This window comes from Nothoprocta perdicaria, unplaced genomic scaffold (assembly GCF_003342845.1).
Source record: "Nothoprocta perdicaria isolate Ctin4 unplaced genomic scaffold, notPer1 scaffold_113, whole genome shotgun sequence".
NCBI classification, from domain to species: domain Eukaryota; kingdom Metazoa; phylum Chordata; class Aves; order Tinamiformes; family Tinamidae; genus Nothoprocta; species Nothoprocta perdicaria.
The window spans coordinates 1347580-1372026 of NW_020454239.1; the positions used below are offsets into that span (position 1 = coordinate 1347580).

The 24447-nt window shown below is 39.6% G+C and overlaps 1 protein-coding gene across 1 annotated transcript in view; it reads right to left on the reverse strand.

Moving 5' to 3' along the window:
• Positions 1–1058: 1058 nt before the first annotated feature.
• Positions 1059–24447, reverse strand: part of ANXA2 (annexin A2) — a 24707-nt gene continuing 1318 nt past the window's right edge. Inside the window, exons 2-13 of the mRNA XM_026052999.1 lie at positions 21217–21276; positions 16899–16998; positions 10069–10163; positions 7483–7596; positions 5441–5531; positions 4983–5062; positions 4592–4651; positions 4093–4186; positions 3279–3374; positions 2408–2466; positions 1780–1902; positions 1059–1406 (exon numbers count right to left, since the gene is read on the reverse strand). Of these exons, the coding sequence (XP_025908784.1) occupies positions 1347–1406; positions 1780–1902; positions 2408–2466; positions 3279–3374; positions 4093–4186; positions 4592–4651; positions 4983–5062; positions 5441–5531; positions 7483–7596; positions 10069–10163; positions 16899–16998; positions 21217–21264 (1020 nt within the window). The 5' untranslated portion in view covers positions 21265–21276 and the 3' untranslated portion in view covers positions 1059–1346. The remainder of the gene's footprint in view (positions 1407–1779; positions 1903–2407; positions 2467–3278; positions 3375–4092; positions 4187–4591; positions 4652–4982; positions 5063–5440; positions 5532–7482; positions 7597–10068; positions 10164–16898; positions 16999–21216; positions 21277–24447) is intronic.

Consider the following 24447-nt stretch of genomic DNA (forward strand, 5'->3'; position numbering starts at 1 on the left):
GCTTGCTTCACCAAGCACACTGAATTACCAGTCACCACCCCGAGAAAGCACCATCCCATGTATCCCAACCCAGTCAAAGAGGTATAAGCGGTACCTACAGCCCCCTTACCGCTCTCAGCTGCATGCCCTTACCTGCACAAGAGCCAGTAGCGCCATCTGGATGCCGCAGGAGTCGCCCTAAGACGCACAGCAAGTGCCTGGCAACACCTGCCAGAACCTTCCAGAAGCCGCCCCAGCCTAACGGGCGTCGCCCAATTGTGCCGCCCCATCCCAGCCCAACGGTCGTCGCACGGTCGACCTCCAGCCTAACGGTCGTTGCCCAACTGCCCCGTCCCAGCCCAGCCCAACGGTCGTCACGCGCCCCCACCTCTCCCCCCAGCCCAACGGTCGTCGCCCAACTGCCCGCCTCAGCCCAGCCCAACGGTCGTCGTCCAACTGCCCCGCCCCAGCCCAGCCCAACGGTCGTCGCGCGCCCTCCCCCTCCGCCCAACGGTCGTCGCCCAGCTGCCCCGCCCCACTGCAGCTCAACGGTCGTCGCGCGGCCGCAGCCCCGCCCCAACCGCCGAGGGAGGTGCAATAGCCCCTAGGAGGGCTGGAAGGCACCATGAACCACCCCAGTCCAGCGACATGTGGCTTCAAACAACCGCTCCCCCACAGCGGGCAGTCTCAGCTGCAGCACGAGGCTAACCTGGCTGGCAATAAAAAAGTAACCATGAAAAAAACTACAGTTGCCCCAAATTCATTCATGCTACATATATGCATGTGGACACATACACTTCTCATCTACACACACAGAGGAAACACAGAGGGTTTATAGTGACACTTATTTAGAAAACCAAGATGATGGTTTTGTGCCTCATGAGAAAATGGACCATTAAAGAGAGGAAGAGTTTCAAGATACGGTCTCAGCCAAGAGTAATGAACTCTGGGAAGGAAAAAAAAGCCACAGAATGAAGAGTGAAGACCAAATATGTATTAAATGTTTGCACAGTTTTTAAATTAAAGATCTGAAAAAGATTCACCTTCTTAAAGTAAAAATTCAGTTTTATTTATATATTATTAGAAACGTTACACAAAGAGGCTGAGTCTTTCACAAACGCCTTGAACCTCTTGTATCTTTGGAATGTAAATTGCTCTGGCTTCATGCTGTTAGGGACTTTGGTAAAGCCAAGCAGAGCACTGCTACTACGAGAAGTACAAACAGCACCAGAAAGCATACAATATCAGTGGTCTTGCAAATATAAAGGCAAGTCAAGTTAGCTAGGCAAGCCAATTTCTTTCTAGGAATACAGTAAAATGAAGAGCAAAAGCATGTCTCTGGATTTGGATTTCCTCCATCACAGTTTTCAGTCCTCTCCACCACACAGGTTCAGCAGTGCCCTCTGGTAATCACCTTTCGTGTCTTGCTGTAAAGCAAAAGATTAAAACAAAAAAAGAAAAAAAAAGGACACAAAACATATACGTTATATTCTAAAACTTGTGAGACAGGCTGCAGCTCACAGTTCGGAGCCCTGTTCTGGGGATAGGGACAGGAGAACAGATATTTCCTACATCAACCTATTGCAGGAAACCTGCACATTCAGTCAAACAGTTTCTTAGAATTGCGCTGGCTGTAGCCTGCAAAGGTAAGAATAGGCTTTTCAAGAGTGCTTAGAAATGATCTACTATTCTCACTGTGGCCTCTAAGAAATCTTCCATGAATTCTAATGGSACAATTAGTCTAAGGCGAAGTACTGTGAAGGTCATACAGTCAATAAAAAAAGAACCCTGAAAACTTACCTGAATGAAATAATAGAGGGATTTTCCATATTTCCTCTTGAATTCACTCTTAATTTTCAGCATGTCGATCTCACAGCGGGAGACCATAATCCTGATCAGAACCTTGTCCCGGGTTCCCTTGCCCTAGCAAGCAGATTCACACATAAACATGCAATAGCTGAGATGCATAAAAAGACTAATGGAAAGAGCAAAATACAGCTCAACTGTCAACTCAGCTGCAGCACTGAAGGGTACAGTGAGCTAAACCTTCTAAGGCCACTGTTGTGACCTAGGAGTCTGAGCACAAACATCTCTCATTATCAGAATTTGATCAACTTCAGGTCACAAATATAGCTACTTAGTCTGTAAAAATAGCAGTCCYGACTCACAATAAAGTCTTGCTGGTACTGCCTAATGACAATCCCCAGATGTTTCTCTTTTAACCCCTTCCTCGAGATGACATGTTGTAGCTGTAAGGTCTGATTGATTCTTCCACAGTTTTCTCCTATCAGCTATTCATCCAACATTCTTCCACAAGCTTTCATTTTTCTTTTCATTTTAAATCTACACTATGTATCTTGTCTTCTGATAACCCTCAACCTTCAGGTAAAACATTACTTAAATATGAGCTATAAACAGTCTTCCTTACCTTCATAGAGTCATACAGCCTGTCTGCAAAATACAGCTGCTTGTTCTGAATGCACTGGACTAAATAGAGAGATACAAACAGTTAAACATCCTGCTAACTCTTAGATTAACAGAACACACAATCCTGGAGTCTTTTTAAAGATACACATATTCAGAATAAGAGTTTGCAGCGAGTTTCTCCATAAGCGAGCACAGAGAAATCATTTTTATCTGATGAATTTGTCACAATTTGTTTTGGGAAGCTTATGAACAACTGCCATTTCCCTCACAGTTAGCGTCTTTTCAGAATGCTAGCACTCCTCCACACACACTAACATCGATTCTTATATCCATGTTTCATATATAAACAACCTTTTTTTTTTTTCTGCAAACATTCATTGTATGCTGACTCCTGAGAAATCTCTCTTCAAGGAGCTGAGCTGAGCTTTCTTTGTTCTCCACTCTCCTGAAACATCTCTCATATCTCCCTCAGTCTGAAACTGATTTTTCTTTTACAGAATTTCCTCTGAAATCAGGAATATCCTAATTATCTTTGTGCCACAGTTACAGTACCATAAATACCTATTTAAGACAATTCAGTGCCGAATCTGCCTTCAGCATCATCCACAACCTGTTTTCCCCTCTCATAGACATTATTCTCTTTCCAGTCTACATCCATATTTAATGCTTGATATACCTAGTGAGAGGTCAAACCTGGTTTTATTTGCTTGTTTTTAATAAAACAAACAGGAATCAAAGATTAAATGTTTGTAACAGGCAAAAGTGGAAGTTACAACAGATAATCATCGTGTACATTTCTTTTGGGAAGTCAGCAATGCAGAAGAAGCTGCAACCTCTCCATGTGATACCCTTTCCCAGCTTTGAAAACTCACCCAGATTCAGGAAGGCATTTTCCAAGTCTCCCTTAACTTCCTTCTTGATGCTCTCCAGCATATCATATGGGCTGTAGTTCTTGTACCTCTCAAACACTATCATGACAAAGAAAAGTGAAAACAAAATCAAAGCAGGAACCAGTAAAAGTGACCACCTTAGCCAAAAATACAGTGCAATGCGGGTGCATGTGAAGAAAAAGTACCTGTCCAAGTCCTTTCAAAAACTTTTATCTTCAGTACAGTCTCAACTTATTAGCTGATAATAAATTTCTGATGCTATGGCCTTCTCTTTTTCTCAAATATCTCAAACACCTGGTAAAATACCATCCTGCCATTAATATTTTTTTGAAACAGGGTTGTCCAAGCTAATGAAATTTAGCTTGAAAATAAAATTCTCCAAAATGGCTTTCCCAGGTACTTCTGGCAGCAGCTTCTCCCGAGCTGCTCTTTGGCAGCTTCAATATCCCATTTAAACACATGACATGCCTGACCTACTCTAGCAGAGATGGAAAAGCTAAAGGAATTCTCAAGGTATCCCGCATTCCAGTTTTCTAGATTGGTAACATTTTCATTCCTAGGGCAGATGAAATACCATTGATTGTTATACCTGTATAGAAAAATGCTATATGCACATTCAAATTATCAGAGGAACACATCCACAGAAAGTAGACCAAAAAAACCCAGCTTGGTTATGAATTAAGATTTCCATGTTTCACACTCACTTTAATCATATCTGAGATTAAATAGATGCCACTTGAGTCTAGTTTTCCTTCTGTAGCTCAAAAAATACAATAGACTGTCACTTGAAGAGTACCTTTTTGGAGGTGGGGAACACTTCTTTCAGTCATAATGTTGATCCATTTTGGCACATCAGTTCCCTTTCTCTTCACACCAGCATCATACAGTTCCTGGTATTAGAAAGATACAAGCAAATCAGCCACTAAGTTCAGTGATACCTAACTCTTAATCTTTTGAAATTACTTGGCTGCTACCACCACTCTTTGTAATGCATCAGTGCTTCCTTTTCTTAAAGCATCTCTTTTTCAATATGCCTATGAAAAATACCAGGGAGCTACTGTGTAAGTGCTAGTGAGTGAGTAGCCCATGAAAATATATAACTGAAGATGTCAAGATTCAAAGYGTCAGATTTCTCAACAGCGTGCGAACATTGCTACACAAAACAATTTGAAATACATATACCTACTTTTACAGAGTGCTCTTGTGCTCTTCACATGCACAGCATTTGTAGTCTAGCTGAATATCCCCCAAAATTCAGTCAGTAAGAACCTTTAATGGTCATTATTAGCACTTACCCTAGCATCTAGGTCAATCAGCTCGTAATCAATCACAGAAGTATCTTCACACCTTTTGCCCTTTAAACAAGGACAGCAATATTTAGAAGAAGTTTAAAAGATTGCAAAGAGTTGGCTATACACGTTGTTTTTCTCTTTGGTTTGTTAATTAGTATTTGTTATACGAGTAATCATTAGAGGACGCTTCATCCTCATGATTTAGCTGCTCTTATGAATGCAGTGTCTCTGACAAGATACTATGCCCTTTAACATTTGATTTTTTTTCCTCAAAACACAGTAAAAGTACAAAGAAACTAGAAGTTGTATCAGAAATCCAATTGTTTTATTAAAAAGTATCAAATACCAAAGCATGGGAACATTAGGAAACATAGAAAAATATGGACAGACATACCTTGGCCAAGGCAACCATTAGCTTGCGGAAGTCGCCAGATGTGTCTGATATAATGTCCTTTTCCAGTTCTGTCTTATACACTAGAAAAGAGACATTTTTTTCTATTTAATAATGTTTGACAAGTTAGCATTTACCAGGCATTTACAAGGCCAAGCATTATCAGTTACTCTTGCACTATGCACAGAATACATGTAACATAGGGGAAAAAAAAGCTACTCAGATACCAAGCTACTTGGATGACTAGCTAATGCTCTCCAATTTGTTTATTGTCAAGGAACAGATGAAACTCTATAAATCCACCCTAATATCCAGTATGCCAATACAAATTTCTTCTGCTTGACTAGTAGAGAAGCAAAGCAGATGTGATGCAMGTGACTCTACCAACCAAACTGACCTTGGGAGCACCTATCCAAGTAAGGCTGTGAGCAAGTACAATACAACTTTCAATGTAAACTTACTTTCCCTGTAGACTCTGTTGATTTCATAAAGCTCCTGATTTGTCCGTGAGCAGATGATTTCAATGAGTGTGTCTTCATCAGTTCCCAGACCCTGCAGCACACAAAACACAGTTAAGTGTCAGAAACCAGCAGACTAGCTTGAAGGGTTTCAAAATATTTTACTGACATTTTATTACCCTTTTTCGTTTCTCCCAGTCTAACAGTTCCACAACTGTTCAGGATATTTTTGCCAACTGTATGCATGTTTCTAACATGGCTGAGAAAACCCAGATGGAACATTTTTAGTTGCCAAATATTATTCTATTAGCTTTGAGATACGGGAGATAGTATCTGTGGGAAATATTTGAGGTGTTTGTAACACTTACCTGATCTCCCCTACCTGATTGCATAATGGCAATGAGGTTAACATATCACTGCCAACACGTGATTCTGTTCTATCTTTCCATTGAGAACACAGGAAAATAAAATCTCGTTTTCATCATGCAAATGTGCAGAGACCCTGTTCTTCCCAGCTTTTTCTCCTCACCTCTCTTCCTACATCTCCCTACTATGAATAGATGCTGAAGATGACACAGCCTTAACCAAAGCCTCATCTCCAGACTAGCAAATATTCACCCTTATTTCAAGTTTCTGGCTCATAAATATCATCCCACAGAACACATAAATAGCATTCCATATTTTATATGTGGAATATGTATGTAGTTATGTGAAAAACTACTGTCATAGAAAAAGCATCCTTACCAATTGAAAAAATGAGAGGACTAAAGCAATGTCTAACAGCTAAGAGAACTGGGACAGCTCTCCACAGAATAATTCTAATGGATATCTGGGGAAGAAATAATGGGTAACAATTTAATAATCTCTAAATATCATTTTGAAATATTTTGTGGGAATATATACCAGAAAAAAAACCCAAAACAAAACAAAACAACCTAAGCACAAGCAAGACAAACAATATTTTGCTAGCAAACTCAGAATGTTAGAATGAATGCTTGGGAGATGGAAACATCCGACCTGTAAGGAAAATATGCTGCCATGGCTTGAGACTAAGACGTGATCGCCTGGTTGCGAGTACAGCACAAATGCTAGATAAGTATATGGTCATTCTAACTTGGCATACCACACACAAAATGTTCAGAAATTTTGAATTATTATCTCGTTCTCAATAAATGATGGATAGCCTATGGATAAACCAGAAGAGGGCAGCATCTGACTGCTCCAAGAGTGGATTTGGCCCACAATTAAAAGAGCAATTATGACTCCTTATTTGTTATTGATGCACTGATTTCTGTACATCTGTTTCATTTTCTGGAGATTGTAATTAATCATCTCTTTGTCTTGTTCAGAGTTTTAGTACACATATTTTAACACTTTTTTTTTTAATAATTAGTTAAAAAAATAAGAACATTAGAGATATAAGAGCTGCTTATGAATACAAGCTCCCAAACCTTAGTTTGTCTAAAAAAGTAAAAACACTGGCATGAGCACTTGTCAAAACCTGTCTTCGTGGCTGGGGGGCAGATTTTTCCTAACTAGCGACCCATTCCATGCTTGCCTGTGATTGCAGGGGACTGAACTCTGTCACCCACTGCTGTGCTCTTCTCCAAGCCTCCTTTGAACACCTCCTCCTCCTCCTCGTGTTCCACAGAGAGAAAGGCCTGGGTACAGGATGTTCTTTCAACATCAGTGATATGACCCAGTAACGGGAAACCACTTTTTATTAAGCCTATAAATACTAGCAGAGGATTTAATGGCTCCAGCTGCTTTCTTATGCCTTTTTTATAAAGAACCTGTTCATTGTTTTTCAAGGCAGTCAGAAGAACAGCTATCAGCCAACACTGCCTATTAGTCACTCCTCATCTGCCTCACATTACTTTTTGCTCAAGAGAGGATTTTGCTAATACTTGAAGGTGGATACTTAAACCGTAGTACYAAAAAGTCAGTGGCGAAATGTGAAAAATGTATATGAATAACAAGTCCATACTTATTCTTGAGATAGTGTCATCAGACTTCAATATATTTAAATTTCAGAATTCATTTACCTTCATGGCAGCTTTCAATTCAGAGGCATCATACTGCGCTGGTGTCTTCAGCAGGCCCAAGATCACTGCCTCCAAATGACCTGACAGAGCAGATTTGAGTGCTGCTGAAAGTTCCTGTAAAATAGAAGGGAGAATGGAAGAAGTAATTAAAGCTCACTTCTGATCTCCAGAGAATTCAGCTTGTAGTGCTTTAAATCTCCAAGGCAGCAACAGTCTTTTCTGCACAACTGACATAGAAACAGAACATAAAGAGCTTTCTTTTGTGGAAATCTAAGAAATAAATTAGGGCAAAGACATTTTTTCTCGTCCTTTGAAAATAAGAAAAATCCACTGGTGGCTGACAAAGTGCTGGGAAGCATGGTGCAAAGACATCCAAGTGGCTCTGTACAACCCAGCTTTGGTCTTGAAGCACTGACACTGTGCTGGAGCTAATAAGCGCTGATGGATCTGAGTTTGACTCCCTGTGGTCAGTGCCTCTGCACCACACTTCACAGTGTTCCCAGTAGCACTATATTATTTGGGTTTTTCCTATTTATCTCAGCCCTAAATTAGCTTAAGACACTGAAAAATTGACTGCATAGTTATTCCATTGTACTAGCCCAGGTCCCAAACAGCTCCTGAGTGYAGGAAACTCAGCCCTATCTTCAGGAAATCATCAGAACTCAGTAGCCAAAACCTCTATTGTTAATTGTCTGTCAAAGCTGGAGGAAAAAGAACCCAGATATTTTCACTTCATGGGATGTATATGGATCTATAGAAAATAAAGTCTGGCATTTCCTTCTTTATGGGTTTCACATATAACTTGAATAATGCTAGTATCAGCTTCAATGCAGTGTAGTTACAAATTTCAAAAGCCTAGATCCAGGTCCGGGATCTACACTGATCAGTGTTTCCTATAGCTGGAATTAAAACCAGAGCATTCAGAAGAGACTTCCTGCATTTAAATTAAAGGGTTCTATACAAATAAGTTTAGGGCGGGCGTGGACGAGAAGAGATGGAAAATCAAGTGATCTGAACAAAATTTCAGAGAAGTTTATGTTGGACAGATAAAGAGCCAAGGCACTTGGCACTTTCTAGCATTATCAGTTAAATCAATGCACTTCTAAACCCCTAGTAGCATCATTAATGCCAGTGAAGGGAAAATATTGCACAGATCTTCCTGGTAGAAATACTGCTCCTCAGAATTATTATTGGTTCCTACTGGAGCTAAACTCACAGGAACAAAAATGGAGGTAGGTTTGAGATCTTTTTTTCCATATAATGACCTGTTGAAAAATCCTGCAACAGGACACGTGAGCAATAAATCACAGCCACCTCAGGTAGGGTTTGCAACTTCACAGCATATTACCAAAGAAATTCATGAAATATTTTCTCAAGAGGATATATCCCTGCTCCAAACATGTCTTTTCACATTCCATCTTTTTCCTCTCCTATTATTCACCTGAGTGGTTTACATTGGTTTTACTTTTAACTTTAGCACTTATCATATTTGATAAATTCAGTTGGTTCCTGGGTCACAGTAAGGAAAGAAGAAAAGTGGAGAGAGAAACATTTAAAGGAAAGAAGCTGTRGACTCTCTCAACTGTACAATTTTTGTGCTCATGCAAAACATTTAACAGAGCTTCAAGTGACATATGTTATTATTCGGGTCCAAAGCTCTCATGGTGCCCACAGAGAGTGACTGCTGGGACGCAGGCCTGTGCGCACACACGCATGCATCCAACTTGCATATGTTTCTGCGTGTGCATCAGCCATGCATAAAAGTTTGTGAATTTCCAAAATTTTACTCTAGTTTTACATTTGGTAGCAGATGAGCACTCTGGGCTGCTACTGGAGAATTACCATTTGGGGTCTGGCAAACCTGAAAGAGAGACATTTGTGATAATCTTAAACCGATCTTTAGGCCAATTTCTTTTCTTCTGCATGGGCATAGAACTTCAATTACTGTAAGATTCTCAAAAGACAAGAAAACATCAAGAAAACTTCCAGTTAGCAAGACTCATTATACAGGCTGCTGTAACCTGTCCTATAGATTTGTTTTCCTCTGTAGATCACTACATGGGATACTTCCGTCAGGAAAATAYCTAGTGAAAGTTCAGTTAATTTCACTTTGCACAGAAATGAAGTACTTTCTTTAGGCCAAGTTATCTTTAAATAAATAAACAAACAACACCCAAACCTCTTTTGCCTTTTCTTTCAAATTGAGGCATTTCCTGGCAAAGGTTTTTCCATAGGTTTAAGTAGCAATTTTACTACACATCAGAAAACACACAACTGCTAATATTGAGCACATTTCAGCATGTAACGATCTGCTATTCATCCTGATTTCTGGAGATACTGGAAAACCCATGTCTTCAACAGATTTCACTTCCMATTGCGCATACTGAATACTTCTGGAAATCCTACCTGTCCTAAACTCTGACAWCAAATACAAAGTAAAGGAATCTTTACTATCAGCAAAAAGACAAATTAAGGAATGTTTATTTCCACGTTATGCCTAAATATCTGTGAAATATGCGAGCAATAAAAACCTAACTATGCACAGGAAAAATATTCAATATTTCATATTCCTTCATATTTTAGTACCTTTTTGGTTCTTCTCTGGTAGGCAAAAGCAATATCCTGCCTCTGTTCACTGCTGCGATTTGTTAGGATGTTGATGATGGTGACCTCATCCACACCTACAATGACAAAAGACAGAGTCAAAAGAAGCATTTTTACTTGTATTAATATGCTCTCCTCCACCCAGAACACAGCACAGTTGCTCAACAGCTCTCTCTAGTGTAGAATATGTTAAGTCCTGGCCTTGCAGAAACTGTAGCTATTGACATATTTTTGATGCAAGGCACTTCTTGACTTGCACACTCATGTGTTCACCTCGGCTGGAGCCAGTCCCTGGTCAGTTTTGCTCCTTGTGCTCCATTTCACAGGTGCACCAGCCATGCAGGATTCTGCAAAGAAAGCTGTTCAGTTTCAGAACTGACAAACCACAGCTGCCCTGTAATTTCAGTGGAATGATTTAAATGAAGGTTTCCTAAAAAGCAGTTATTTTCTAATTTGCCTCTAAGCACTTAACTAAWACTCCAAACAAAAATGAGAGGAAAAAGACATAGGACTGTTGCTSATCAGCTCAGACACTTAGAAACTAGAAGGTCTTCCCAATATTGGGAGGAATTATGTACATGCTCCCTTCTTTGGAAATGGCCATAGAAGATCCCTGATGAGTTTTAATTAAGCTGCTGAGACAATTTGGATGCTTGAGCTCCCTACCTATCTCTTTTTAATAGTTGAATCCATAAAGGCTTAAGTTTAAGTGAAGAGAATTAGAAGACATCATTTAAAGTAAATTGCTGACAAAATACAAGATCTTTTGGCTTTATCCTAAGTGCCAAGGCACAAATCTCACTGCCCATCCATAGTACCTAATGTATTCTGCAGCCCTAGATCCTACAGGGCCGATATTCCTGCTGCCATGAATTCTGGTCAATACATACAGAAGAAAAGCTTTTAGATTATACAGGAAATTTCTTAGATATCAGCTACTTGCAACTCAAGATTCTTTACAGTGCAGGAGGCATCCTGGCACTCTGCCACTGTTCCTGCCTGTTAATGACAATCTGCATTTCAGATTCACTCTTYTTTCTCTTCCCATTTGCTGCTTTCACTGGATTCTCCCAAACTCAGCCTAGCATGCAAATAAAATAGYTATCCTTTGATAATTCAACAGCCACAGAAGAAAAAGCTGTATTTATACTCCCTTAACTAATTTCTAAAAATATCTCAATTACTCTCTTACTATGAGAGGTTGTAAAACCTGCCCTTGCAATAAGCCAGTCTCTGCAAGTCAGAAGAAAATTCCTGGAGATGTAAGTCTCTGCCACAAGCCAAATCAAAGGAACTGTTAGAAAGCAGGATACAGAGCAGCCAGGTAACAAAGACTCCAAGGGAAAAATAGGAACAACATTGCAGACACATATTTTTATGTTGTACCGATGAGGGCCATCCAGAGGTTCTTAAGCAGAATAGCAATTGCTTGATTGCACCAGGCATGGTTGAGGACTCACAGCTGGCTCAACTAAAGTCTTATTTTGAATTTATTATTCTACACCTCCCATTTAATCTTCCTACTTCATCTAATACAGCAGACAAGGACACACTGTAAAACAACACAACACAAAGTATGTCCATTCCCTTCCTCAACTCTCCAGTGCCGCTTTATGCTATGCCACCGATTTCTGCCTCTAGGCAAAATGCTCCTTRGCATCCCCTGTATTTTATCAGTTAACCAGAACCCTCTGATCTGCTATTCAACACTGCAGCTGGAAGTAACTTTCAGCTAATAAATTCTGCCAAACAGAAGAATCAGCAGAGTGTGTAAATGGATAGAGAGAGGAGACAGACTGAACAGCTCTCAAACTGTTAGGCTCCAGTATCAAGCTAGACTATAGCTGTGCTGTGCAAGTGCTTGCTTGGGACTATTTGTTGTCTGACTTCCTTTCACATCTGTACTGTAATAAAAGTATGAAATGTGACTGATGTAATTAGCCTGTTAATGCTGATTTTGCAATAGGAAAAGGAGTGGAGCAGCTACTACAAGAATTCAAGTCCCTCACAGAATCTTTTTCTACTTCGTCTTATTAACCAGAAGTGACCTCACTGCAGCTCAACCACAAAGGAATTGACTCAGATATTACAATACAAATCAGACCAGTGTGAGTGCTGCAAAAGACCTCACAGCCCTTAGCTACAAATTCTAAAACAGTAAGTCAAATCCAAATATTCATATTCATCTCTCTCTCGGCTTCATTTTTCCTAAGGAGCAAGAACAAAAATGCGACTCTGATTTGAAGAGATGAAACACTGGACCTGATAGCCTCAWGTTTTTAGCTCATATTGAGGCAGACCTACATCAGCGCTTGGCCTACAAAAGTCTTGAGGCCCTGGAAAGTATCCTGTGTTTTAAGCTACAAAGTTTGTTTGGAACCAGGCTGCTGACAAAATCTACTGATAGCATATTTTGAAATATTCCCATAAAAAGAAACAGTCCAGAAACGATCAAATGGCCATGCGCAGATGAATAGATGAATAGGTACACCAGGCCTTTGTAGAGCCACAGTATAAATCAGTCTTTATTTTTTTTTTTTTTTTAGTAAATTCTCAATTCAAAACATTCTTGGCATTCAAAACTAGCAAATGACATTTTCAAGTTTTAAAACAATTGTGAGAGATTAGAAGCCCACAAGCAACTGTGTCCAAGTTATTCATATGTTTTGTGGATGGAAATATGAGTTAACTCATTGCTCTGGCATTTTGTGGAAAATGAGTGCTTGTATTTCACACTTGGGAATCCTGCTGCCCTGAACAGGATGCTGACTCACATTTGCTGAGGTGGGGTGGACCAAAGAGCTGCTCTCTCTCTCTCTCTCTTTTTTTTTTTTTTTNGCTGCTCTCACTTTTTTTTTTTTTTTTTTTTTTTTTTTAAATACTGTTCACTCAAAAGCCTAAAAATTTCAGGGTAATTGAATGAAAGTTTATTCTAGCTGGGCAGGTTTGAGCAGCACCCTTTTATCAATGAGTGTCAGAAACTGACTTCATTACTCAGATTTTTTTGTTTGTTTTCAAGCAAGAAAATTTCTTCCAGACAGAAATGTACTTGGGGAAGCAGAGAAAATAGAGAGAACTCCTTTTGAATAATGATGAATAATGTCAATTTTTTCGTTTTTAAAGAGCTCAAACTATGAAGTTCATGCTAGTATATTCAATCAGCAAGATAAGAGGAAGTGAACACAGTAAAATATTAGAGCTGTATGTGATTTTTTTTTTTTTTTTTTGAGTTAAAAAGGGACTGGATTTGAATTTCCATGGGCCTAAGCAACACCACTAAACATGGTGCTGAACAAGACAGATGACAAGGACAACTTCTCAGCTTCCTGGGAGGAGGTAACAGAGCTAACATACCTTGATTCTGCAAGGAGTGGTGAATCTGTTCAGCTTGTTTACCAGAAATCTGTTGTCTYCATTTTTATTTTCAAAGTCAGTGTGGATGGAATATGAGAATCTAAATCTGCCCTACCAGCATTTAGATACCACAGAGATTATCACCCTACATGAACAAATGAGAAGATAGCAGTTGGCCTCCAATTATTAGCAGGAAATTATAATATAAGTGTAGGTGTCCAGCCCTTGAGAGTCCTTGGTACGTTTGTATGTCTGGCACAAACACAGTCCTAGGACTGTTTGAATGGATTTCTGATCTGCTTATCTTTGGATAAAAGCTGAATCTCACTGGAATTAAAGGGAAAAATACTGAGATAAAATATAACCAAAACTTCAGTTCTGGAATTCTTCTTAGAACAATTTTGCCAGTTAGTGTTGCAATTATAATATTGCTTCTAATATAAGCAACGCACTGGATTTCAGACACTACCCCTTCCCACCAAACAAGCTCAATGAAATTTTTAATGCTTGAAAATAAAAGAGAAGAGGAAGTCATTAAAAGCTATGGCATGTTGAATACACCACCTAAAAAAATCAATTTTTCTATATGGGTCCTTCTATATGCTATGGATCACACCTCATTGTTGATTTACTGATTTCTGACTATAATGATTTTATGATAAATGTATGTAAGCACTGTCCTAAAAGACCATGCATTTGATGCATTTGAACTCTGCTGGTCATGGGACAGAAAAGCATATCATAAGGCCTCAATAAAGGGTTGCACAATTTGAGCTGCAAGTATACAACTATTCATAAACTAGTCAATCAAATTATTAAAACTATGAGRCACACACAAAATCACACTGCTAGGCAGTAACTCTCAAAACGAAGGCAGGCACTTCAGCAGTCTTCCTTCCTATAAAGTAACAAAGGAAACCTAGTGAATGCTGGACTAATTTGATTTTTTTTTCATTTAGGCTCATGTACTTGAGCTAATCCATATAACAGAGCATAACTGAACACTATACAAGTATTCAATGCCCTCTTGTTCCGGAGAGCAAAAAGCTAACATGTACCAAGATGATGCTAAGACACCAAATGGATTCACGACAGTAAAACTGAATAGCATACAAACAAATCTGGCTTAGCAATGGCATATTCATTACACATAAACAAGCTGGAACTGTAACAGTTCACTGGCACTGCAAAAACTCTGGGTTGAACTGCAAAATGTTTTGCAGGGTAATAACWTAGAGCCATTCTTGCATGACTCCTTTCCAGCTCTTAGATGTATGTAAAAACCGCATTTAACTCAACCACAGTTCAAACCCAGCAAAGCCTTACCTGTGCAGTATAGATTTTGCAGATTGCATTAAAGTTGCATTAAATGCATCACAGTATTTCTCTGAGACCCCATATTTGATAGAGAGATGACTAAATATTCAGCAATTAATCTAAAAAGCATCAATAGATTTGGAATACATGGACATTACAGGCAGCAGCAGTCAGACACTCTACTGGCTAAGCAAGAGTTGCATTGTAATTACCTGTTAACTTTCTAAAACTAGCTTACTCTGGCCACCAGTTCTGTACTTGCATATTGCTTATATAACATTGAAGCAGGAATACCCAAATGATAAAGTGAGCAAGTCATATCATTCGTTACAATACTATAATCATCTATGCTGCATACTTCTGCTTTCAACATGCAATGCAAACTAGCTGCTGAAGAATCACTGATACTTCRTGTAAGGTAGTGCTCGTGAGTATGTACCATTTGTTCACTATGTGTGCCATTTTTATTTATAAATGTGTGTGTGAAGGCCCTAACTAGAAAAATTTTCAAATACTTTCCTGAAGACAGTTTCCCTTGTACAGCTGTTCATATTTGGTAGAAAAAAAAAACTCTGTTCTGAATGATTCTCAGTTTTCATTTGGGAAACAGAACATATCTGAGTTCACATTCTAGTATAWTTTCTTCAATTAGTCAATGAAAATATCCTGTAACCAAGTATTTAAAACACAAGGAAATAGTATGTAGAAGGGGTCTGATACTTTTTTGGCTTTCTTCCCACACGAAAACTTTCTTGAGACATGAATCTCTTCATGGTTTTAATACAGACTCTTTCACCATAAAGACTTTCAGTCAAAAGTCACCTTTCAGAAAAGCTCCTGAATAACAAGCTGAGACAAGCTCAATCCTACAAATGTGCAAGTTCATGAATAAGTTCTGCTATTATTTGTTCAAAGGATCAGCCACTACCTCACTTAAAATGTTTCMATATATGTTAAATATTAAACTCAGCAAATTGCTCATTTGTGTTGGAAGAAAATGAAAAAATTACATTAGTCTGACTTTCCTGACAGGAAAAGCTTTTGTATTGCCTGGGATACTGCAATTTCCATTTGCGCTAATTAACAGTCAGAATGTTAAAATGTGCAAGCTGGTCCCTACCCTGAAAACCCGATGGTATATTTGACATGTTTAGATTGCCCTACAATCAGTGCTGTAAAATATAATTAAATCTAGACAAAACTCTATGTGTACACAAAGCACTTCCTGCCAAGCGCAATGACACTCCTCTCTTTTAAGAAGATTATCTAAAAATAAAGCAATAAACCTTAAAATTTGAATAGAACCTACTTCAGTGAGCCGGCGGGGGATTTCTCCAGCTAAATTAGGAAGCCTCATGAAAGCAAGCCTCACATTTCTAAAGGAAGAGCAACATTTTATAGCCAACATCTTACATGTTACATTTTTAAGTCATTTTTTGCTTTGTTGGCACAGACAGAATGCACTGTTGGAATTTCTTTCAGATGAGAAATTGTTTCTTTTTAAATTTCTCTCTCTCTCCTGACATGTAGGCAAAAGCCTGGGCAGTTCCAGCTACGCCCAGCTGTTGCTTCTGGGGCCTGCAAGAAGAGCCAAAGCCGGAACACCCTTTTCCTGGTTCCAGAGCGGGATGAAGATCGCTACCCCAGAACCATAGTGATTGCTTTCTATGATTATCTGYTCTGAGACGGTTCAATAAATGAAGCCAAGTGGTGTTAATGTGCTCATTMTTTTTCCCTCCTCAAGAAAATAAATGCTATTTAAACTTTGGTTAAGTGAAATGGAAAGCAGTTATCCCAATGCAACCTCACAGGACATAGGAGTGTGTTTCAAAATCCATGAAAGAGACAGAAACAGAGTACAATGTTTGGAAGAGTTCATTCCTCATCTATTTCCCCAAAGACAAATGCTATTAAGTCGTGTAAAAAAAAAAAAAAAAAAAACTTGAAAGTAGTACTTTGTGTATAGTTTCATACTGAAATACTATCAGTAAAACATACTGTTTCTAGGATCTTCTCTGACTCAAAATAATCCAAGACACATGTGCATTTGGTTCAAAATCTCAGCAAAAAAAGTGGACATTTTACTCCTGCCAGCATTCTCGCTTACAAGCGGAATCAAAGGCACAGCCTGTGCTCCCCACCTTTGGTCTTGATGGCCGTTTCCAAGGCCGCAGCATCCCGGTCAGCATCGAAGTTTGAATAGGCCTTAACTGTGGCATATGCACTTGGAGGGAGAGAATGCTGGAAAACAGAGAAGGATAAAAAGGCAAAATTAAATCCTGCACCTTGCTGGAGTTTTTACAACATGTGTCCCCTTCAGGGACTGACATTTTGCCTTATTTTTCTAAAAACAAGAATTACCAACAGGTGTTTGTGAAGCCAAAATTCTGCTAAGAACTACCAAGCTTTGTTGTCCAAATGTGTATGTTCCATAGGTTCACTCACAGCCATGTTCATTTTGAGAAATAAGTACAAATATTACATATTATTGTAGCAAATGCCTGACACATTCCAAATTTACTCACTAAGCCTGAATTTGCTAATGTATGAAATTTCCTACGGAGATCTTAAGAAAATTGACTATAGAAAGCTAATCCAAGCTTTCACATAAAAAGCTCTGTGTGTGTGTGTATACACATACACATGTCTATTGTGAAAAAAGTCAAAWAATATTTTAAATTTAAAAGTTATACTTCGAATTATCAGTTACAATCAAAAAAAAAGTAGAGGAACGTGGGAGATGAACAATAAGTAAATTACAATGGAACAATTGTAATCTCATGCTGTATCTCATGGCCTCTAGAGATAACAATAAAAATATCTTTTTGAGCCCACAGTTCTTGAAAATAAGAGAAGTTTCCTTGAAGGAAGTAACCTTCTCCTTTTGAAACTCTGTGCCTACAGGTTTAAGCAGGGAAACCAGTAAAACGACTATTCAAATCAACTCTATTAAAGACACAGAGGAGTTGAATATGCAGTCATTTAGTAAGTAGTCATAATATTTTACCAGTTAACTGATCTTATCATCCATTTAATATTGTCCTGAACTGAGGATTATAACCTCAAACAGGAGGTCAACACAAGAGATGCGAAACTCATCAACTGCTTCAATGCAAGCTAACAGTTTAGCTCGTGCCACCTCCCACAGGCAGGTTAAACTAAACCACAAATTTCCATAGCAATAGCTGAGAAACATTCACATATTCCATTCTCCAGTTCAGAGACGTAAACCGCTGGCAGAGGCGCACGGACGGTCACCCGAAGCCGCCCCAGCTGCTTGCTGAGCAAGTGCCTGACTAAGCTTTTTTGGTTGAGCAGCCCCAGGACCTTCCAGCCCCTAACTCCACCAGAAACCAGGCTTCCTAAGCAGGACGAAGGTCCCCTAATACCTCAAGGGCCCTTTAGCAAATAAGTTGGTTAAAGGAGGACAAATTTTAACTGCAAATTCCCACTTTTTCTTTTTTATTACGTCTGCCTCTTCTGGCAGAGGTCACAGTGCCCTGACAGATGCTCTGTGCCMCCTCATGAACATCTGGGTTACACAGCAGAGATGGGTAGTTAAAACACTGATAAACCAACCTCCCCTTTTTTTTTTTTTCCTCTCTCAATTTAGCTAAGTGACTGCAGTCACACCACAAGACACAACCTTTTATGTTAGCAAATTGAAGTGTTATCAAAAAAAATAAAAAAATCCAACAGTAAATGGAGGTGAGCCATAAACTTTCAGAGACATCAGCATGCCTGCAAGGCCCCCACAGCAAAGCTGGGCACCTGCACTGTTGCATGGCTGTCCTGCTCGCCCAGCACTGAAGGATAATGCGATACAAACCTACCAGCGAGCTCAGCAGAGTCTGGCATCTCCCTTCTTCCACCTCACTCTATACAACACTTTCCATAAGCCATCGGGACAAGAAAAGTCTAATGCAAGACCATATAAGATACCGAGAAAACACACAGCAGATTTGCAATTTGGGAACCAACTTTTCCTCCATTCTCCCACCTCATGCATATAACAAATTGGATTCAGGTCACTTCACACTGGTCAGAAGACCCAGCAAGTGCCACCAAGTCCCATATGCAGGGAAGACAGAGGCCTTCAACTGGCTACTCTGCCAGTAAATGGAGCATATCCAAATCTAGCAYCTGCACAGACGAAGTTTTACTCTTAGGAGAGCTAATGAACACCCTCTGCAAGTACTTTGGAGGAATGGACACTGTTTTTTAATCAGGCTGTTCATTTTGCCTATGAAAACCAGCCATTTAAATTCCAGACAATAGGAATCTGTCCTAAATTACTGTGGTACACCAAAGAGTATTGGACATTTTCAGACTTTTTTTTTTYCCTCCAAGGAACTTTCCATTTGTTTCTGTACAAAGTCTTCCAGGATGTGGCTGTAAAAGCCCTGCCTAATGTGTAAATGCACAAGTAGTCTGGGCAAAACTCATCAGAGAAAGATTTTTTTTTTCTCTCTCCACACAGAGGATATGCAAAACATGTAACTGCTTTACTTCCTCTGAGCTTGAGGAACCAAATCCCATTTAGAGGAATTCAACACCGCAGAGGGGCATACTTCACTAACAGGAATGCTAACAAGGCTTCACTTCTAAAACCAGAGTCCTTTCAAGAGATCTAGGGTTTGGGTATTCCTCATCCTGACAAAAAAATCACAAGAACAACAACAAAATCCCCCAASAGCTTCCTGATGTCATCCTACAAGTAATCCATACTGCCTAGACTATATTTCAGATTTCCAAATGCCCGTGCAAAGATCAAGGACATGATCAAGCACACCTAAAAGATGTGCCTAAGAATCTTTCCATTCTCTCGTAGAAGGCTGCAGAAATTGCAAATCCAGAGTTAACTTCAGCTCAACCCTCTCCTCTCCTTAAAAGACAGAGGAGATGGTCCCAGCTGAAGCAACTCAGCTTATCGGGCAGCTTCTTGGTYTTGGGGGAAGTCACTTGCTACACTGCTGAGGCGGAATGCACAAATGCCCTATTGCACAAGACAGGGTTTCTGCCCAGCTTTCGCCATTCTAGACCCTCAGTTAGAAACACTGTTTAAAAATAAAAAAGTATCTGAAATACTGCTCTTAACATCAGTTAACTCRCTGAATCACTCCTCAGGGGAGCTGGACAAGTCATTTCAAGTCATTTATATGAACTATCCACACAACAATTCTGGCTTCCAGATTAAAATCTGTAGACTATCAAYGTGAACATGACTTCAGCTGCACTTAGGTTTGAAACTGTTTTGCCTGCACTGTTGTTTACATTGAGCAACATGATCCCTGTTCACTCAAGATCCAAACCWTGAAATTCTGATATCTGTAGAACAGAAATTAATTGCCAATTACTTTTTTTGCAGTTTACTACAGAATTTTTGTTGAAAATGCTGCTATGCAATGTTATTCAAGTTTGACTTTTGCAACTACTCACATTTATCATGGAAAAAATATTCATACCCATGAGGCTAAGCTTCTCAAATGTTAGTCCAAAAAGAGATTTCCATCAAAAATAACATGGCTAAATATTTTAAAGACTTGGTCACTTCTACAGCACAAAATCAGCCTTGCCACTTACCTGCAGTGCTCTAATGGTAACAAAAATAAACAAAAYATTTGCTTTTACCAAGCTCATCTCTGCAGTTATCAGTTATGAAATTTGAAAGTATTAGCAATACAATGGGACGACACCCCAGATTCACTTCTTCTTTAGTGACAAATCACAGAGCCACAAAATCACACCACAATATTCTGAGATTACGGTGGTAACTCTACCAAGTCATGTCGCAACATCAAAAATCAAACAAAGAGAGTGTGGCTTTCCGGTATTTCAGTAGGATGCGCAGAGAAGCATAAAGCTGGGGTAAAGTACCCAATAAAAAGGAGACTCTGGAGGCTTTTCAAAATAAAAAAAAGAGAAAATATTTTTTAAGCGCTAGTTTTTGTTGAAACTATTTGGCTTCTGGTGAAAAATGTTACATGAATAAGATTCCCRTTAGTTAATGTTTTCAAAGTTTTAATACAGAAAAAAGTGAAACTGGGGTGTCAGTAAAAACAATCACATTTCCCTTTCCCCATCAGTAAAAACGATCACAATCTCCCCTTGCCATCCTCTTAATTTGTTTATGTTTTCACAAAAAAGGTGGATCACAGATCTGAACTTCCCATTCGGTTTGCCCTCTGACTTGTTTATAGGGCCCAGCATGCAAATCCTGCTCATGCTGCTGCCCAGTTAGAAGAATTTACATTAAATGTAGCCATCTCATAACTGTCTGCTTTGTGTCTTCAGATTTATGGCTGAAGACTGACCACAACAGACTAAGATAACTTTACATAGAAGAGACGTGTTAAACTCTATAGCTTAGTAGAARTGCTAGCAGAGTTGTGTAAAGGAAACAAGACATAGCATGTAAGAGAAACAAGCAAATACTCTGGTTTGAATAATAATACTTACATCTCCTTCAAGGCTGAGCTTGCTTAGAATTTCATGGACTGTAGACATCTTGAAAGAAAGCTGGAGGGGATGTAAGGAACAAGTAGGCTTAAATTCACAGGTAAAACATCATGGTAGACAGTCCCGAATCCCTGTACTACAGAAGCTSAGAAAACTCAGTAAGATTTATAATCCCATGAAACAAGACTGATTCAAGAGTGTCCAACACTGATAACATACTGATAACACACAAGCGAGAGGTCTCCTTTCTACTGTAAAATAAAAATGTAACTTCAGTTCTAAAGAAACTATTTCTACCGCATTTTATGCTTATGAATTGCTGTTCAATCTTTGACCCTGGACACAAGCCACAAGTGCCTCTAAAATCATACTGTGCTGGGTACTGGTTTCCCAGTACTCAGCAAAACAAAACACAGGACACACTACAGATAGTGGTGAGAGGTAACAAGGTGACAGTTCCAAAAGGAACAGCCAATGAGACAAGATAACTGCTCCATTGTGACTAAGTTTGGGATGTTTCGCTTACACATAATAAGAACAAAACAAATCCTACCGGAGAAATCATGAACAYTGCAAAAATGAACACTGATGTGATGTGCCTATGTTACTACACCCTGCTTTTTTCCAACTCTGGTTTCTGGTCAGGGAAATTTGCCAGAGCTGTAATACTGTTTTACTGAAAGAGTCTTTTAACTAAGAAGGATTTTTTTCCCAAAGGTTATAAACCAGAGGCAATATTTAAGCTGCCTGATGCATTCCTAAAACTTGACTCCCAAATTCCTCTGCTCCTCTCCCTTYTCTTCTCCTCTGAAGGGAGGGATATTGCCACTCATATTACCTTCTAGTTACTCAGCGTGGCAACTGCAGTGAACACTATATTATCTGCTCAGACCAAAGCTTGCTTCTCAGGAACTGCAGGAATAACAGCCATACCTAGAGGGAACAAAGTTGGCTGATTGAGAGGCAGGAGAGAGTGGCCAYGCCTTGAAATCAGTGACACTCATTTAATCCCATATCGGGACCTGGCATGGAGCCTGCAGCACCCACAGGTTCCCGGGGCTCTGTGCACCGCAGTGCGTCACCAGCCCTGCCCGTGTCCTGCCGAGGACGGTTCAAACTCCACGTTATCCCTCTGCAGTTACTCTTCCAATCATATTGGCCTTTCCCAGGCAAGAAGGTCTCACTGCTCAGGCAAGCTTCCCAGATAGAGAAAGCAACTTCTCCCCACCCAGGGGCCAGATCCAAATCCAAGACCTCGCAGGAGAAGGGAAAGCAGCGAGTCAACATATGTTTCTAAATAGTAGAGACTGGGTTAAAGTTCTAAAAGAAATGTTTATTCTTTGTCTTAGCTCCTAGAAACCGTTCTTCTTTTCCCTCTCCACTGAGCCTTTTACAGCAGAGGTACTCAATTTTTTTTTTTTAATTATTATTTTTTTTTTTTAAAGCAGCACACTGTTACTCAGGAGCATCAAGAAGCATTCAGAGAAAATTCAAGTCCTGAGGACTGTATACTAAAGTATACAATCAACTTAAGCAAAAGCTGTAAAATGAAATTAAGATTTAGGAGATACCACTATAGCAATATTTGGCTGAAAAAGCAATTATTGTGCAAGCGCTCAAGAACTGCACTCCCATATGTTTTAAAGACTAAATGAAACATGCTGCTGCTCACACATTCTGAGCATGTTTTAAGTGCTTTTCTATAAATACTCACCCAACTATTAAAGTGCAAAGACTGTTCATTGCTTACAGAGCAAATAAAAGCTATTTGTTCAAGTTTCCTCCTTGTTCTATTTTGATTTATTAAAACATTGCCCAACCTGGTCACAAGTTTTCACCTCTTCCCTTCCCCTCTTAAGTCCGTCAGATTCAAGGGAGAACCAACAAGAACACCTCAGCTTGACTAGATCCAATTTTGAAAATGGAGAATTCTTTTGCTTTCTAGCAACAGAGTCCGAGTTCCAAGGGTATTTTTTGCAAAATAGAAAAATAAATTGGATTGCTATACAAGATGCCTGGTAAAGCAGAGAAATCCTTACTTTTAGAAAACTTAGCAAATATTATATATTACAAAAACACTGCTTTTAGAATGTTTGGAGAGAAGAGCAACAGAAGTAACTCCACTCAAGGAGATGGAAAGAACCAGGAAGGAAAAAAGACACAGAGTAAAAAGCACAGTCAAAGCTCCCCACAACACCCTACTATTTGAGGATATTATATTTTATTATCAAAACCTCGACCTTTTAAAGATAGGTAGCATAAGTCATAAAAGGCTGCTGCCTGCTATTGGCATTATTAACTGAGCTTGTTAAAGGGAGATGATACATGACTTTAGTTACGAGATTCTTAATGTTTACTCTTAATAAAATGAAGTGCCTAACAATGAGACCTTTGTACTCTGAGAGCTTTACAGTCAATATCAGCAACAAGCAGCCAAAGGCTTTTAGGCTTGCTTGTCACAAAGAACTAACACACAGCGGCAAGAGCCGATGCCAAGCAACTGCAGAACAGCCCTTCTTCACAAAGAAATGGCTGAGCAGCTTTTTGGAAGCCTCCCATGKGTAAATGAAACAAACCCCACTGAATCTGGCCTGCTGAAGCGCAYGCTCGCGCGGCATCCAGGAGCAGAGCGTCCCCTCGCGCCGCGCTGGCGCTGCAGGGGCCCCGTGAGCAGCACCGCCTGCGGCCTGGCAGGGGACAAGAGCACCRAAACGGGACTTTTTGCAGGCAACTTTGCAGAGAAGCACCTTCTTAGAGAACAAATGCATCTCTTGTCACGTTCGGCTTTGCAAGGTTCTGMCATTTGTGAACAGAATCTCACTGGTCTTCAGTGGACCCATTTTATCTGACGCATTTCTGACAAGTTCTGGTTGGGTCTGAATAGGTAAACAGAAGATAGATGCACTGACTTGTTCTTGCCAACACAGGACAGGATCAAATTCTGCTTTCATGCTGTAAGCTAATAAATATTTGCAATACCTGAAGGCAAGTTTCAGAAACCAGTTTTTCCTCTTAAGCCCATGCTACACAATTCTGAATCACAACGTTATTCTACTGAAGAGATTAACATCCGATTTGACCCCAGCTCTCCCCTCCCCAGAGCATTAACTGCCTTGCAAGACCTTGTCTGTGTTGGATACTCCGTCCTCATAGCAGTTTAGTGACAAGAGTGTGTTCAAAAGCAGCCCCATGCCATGATGACCAAGTGCTGCTTGGGAATGTTAAGAGCAC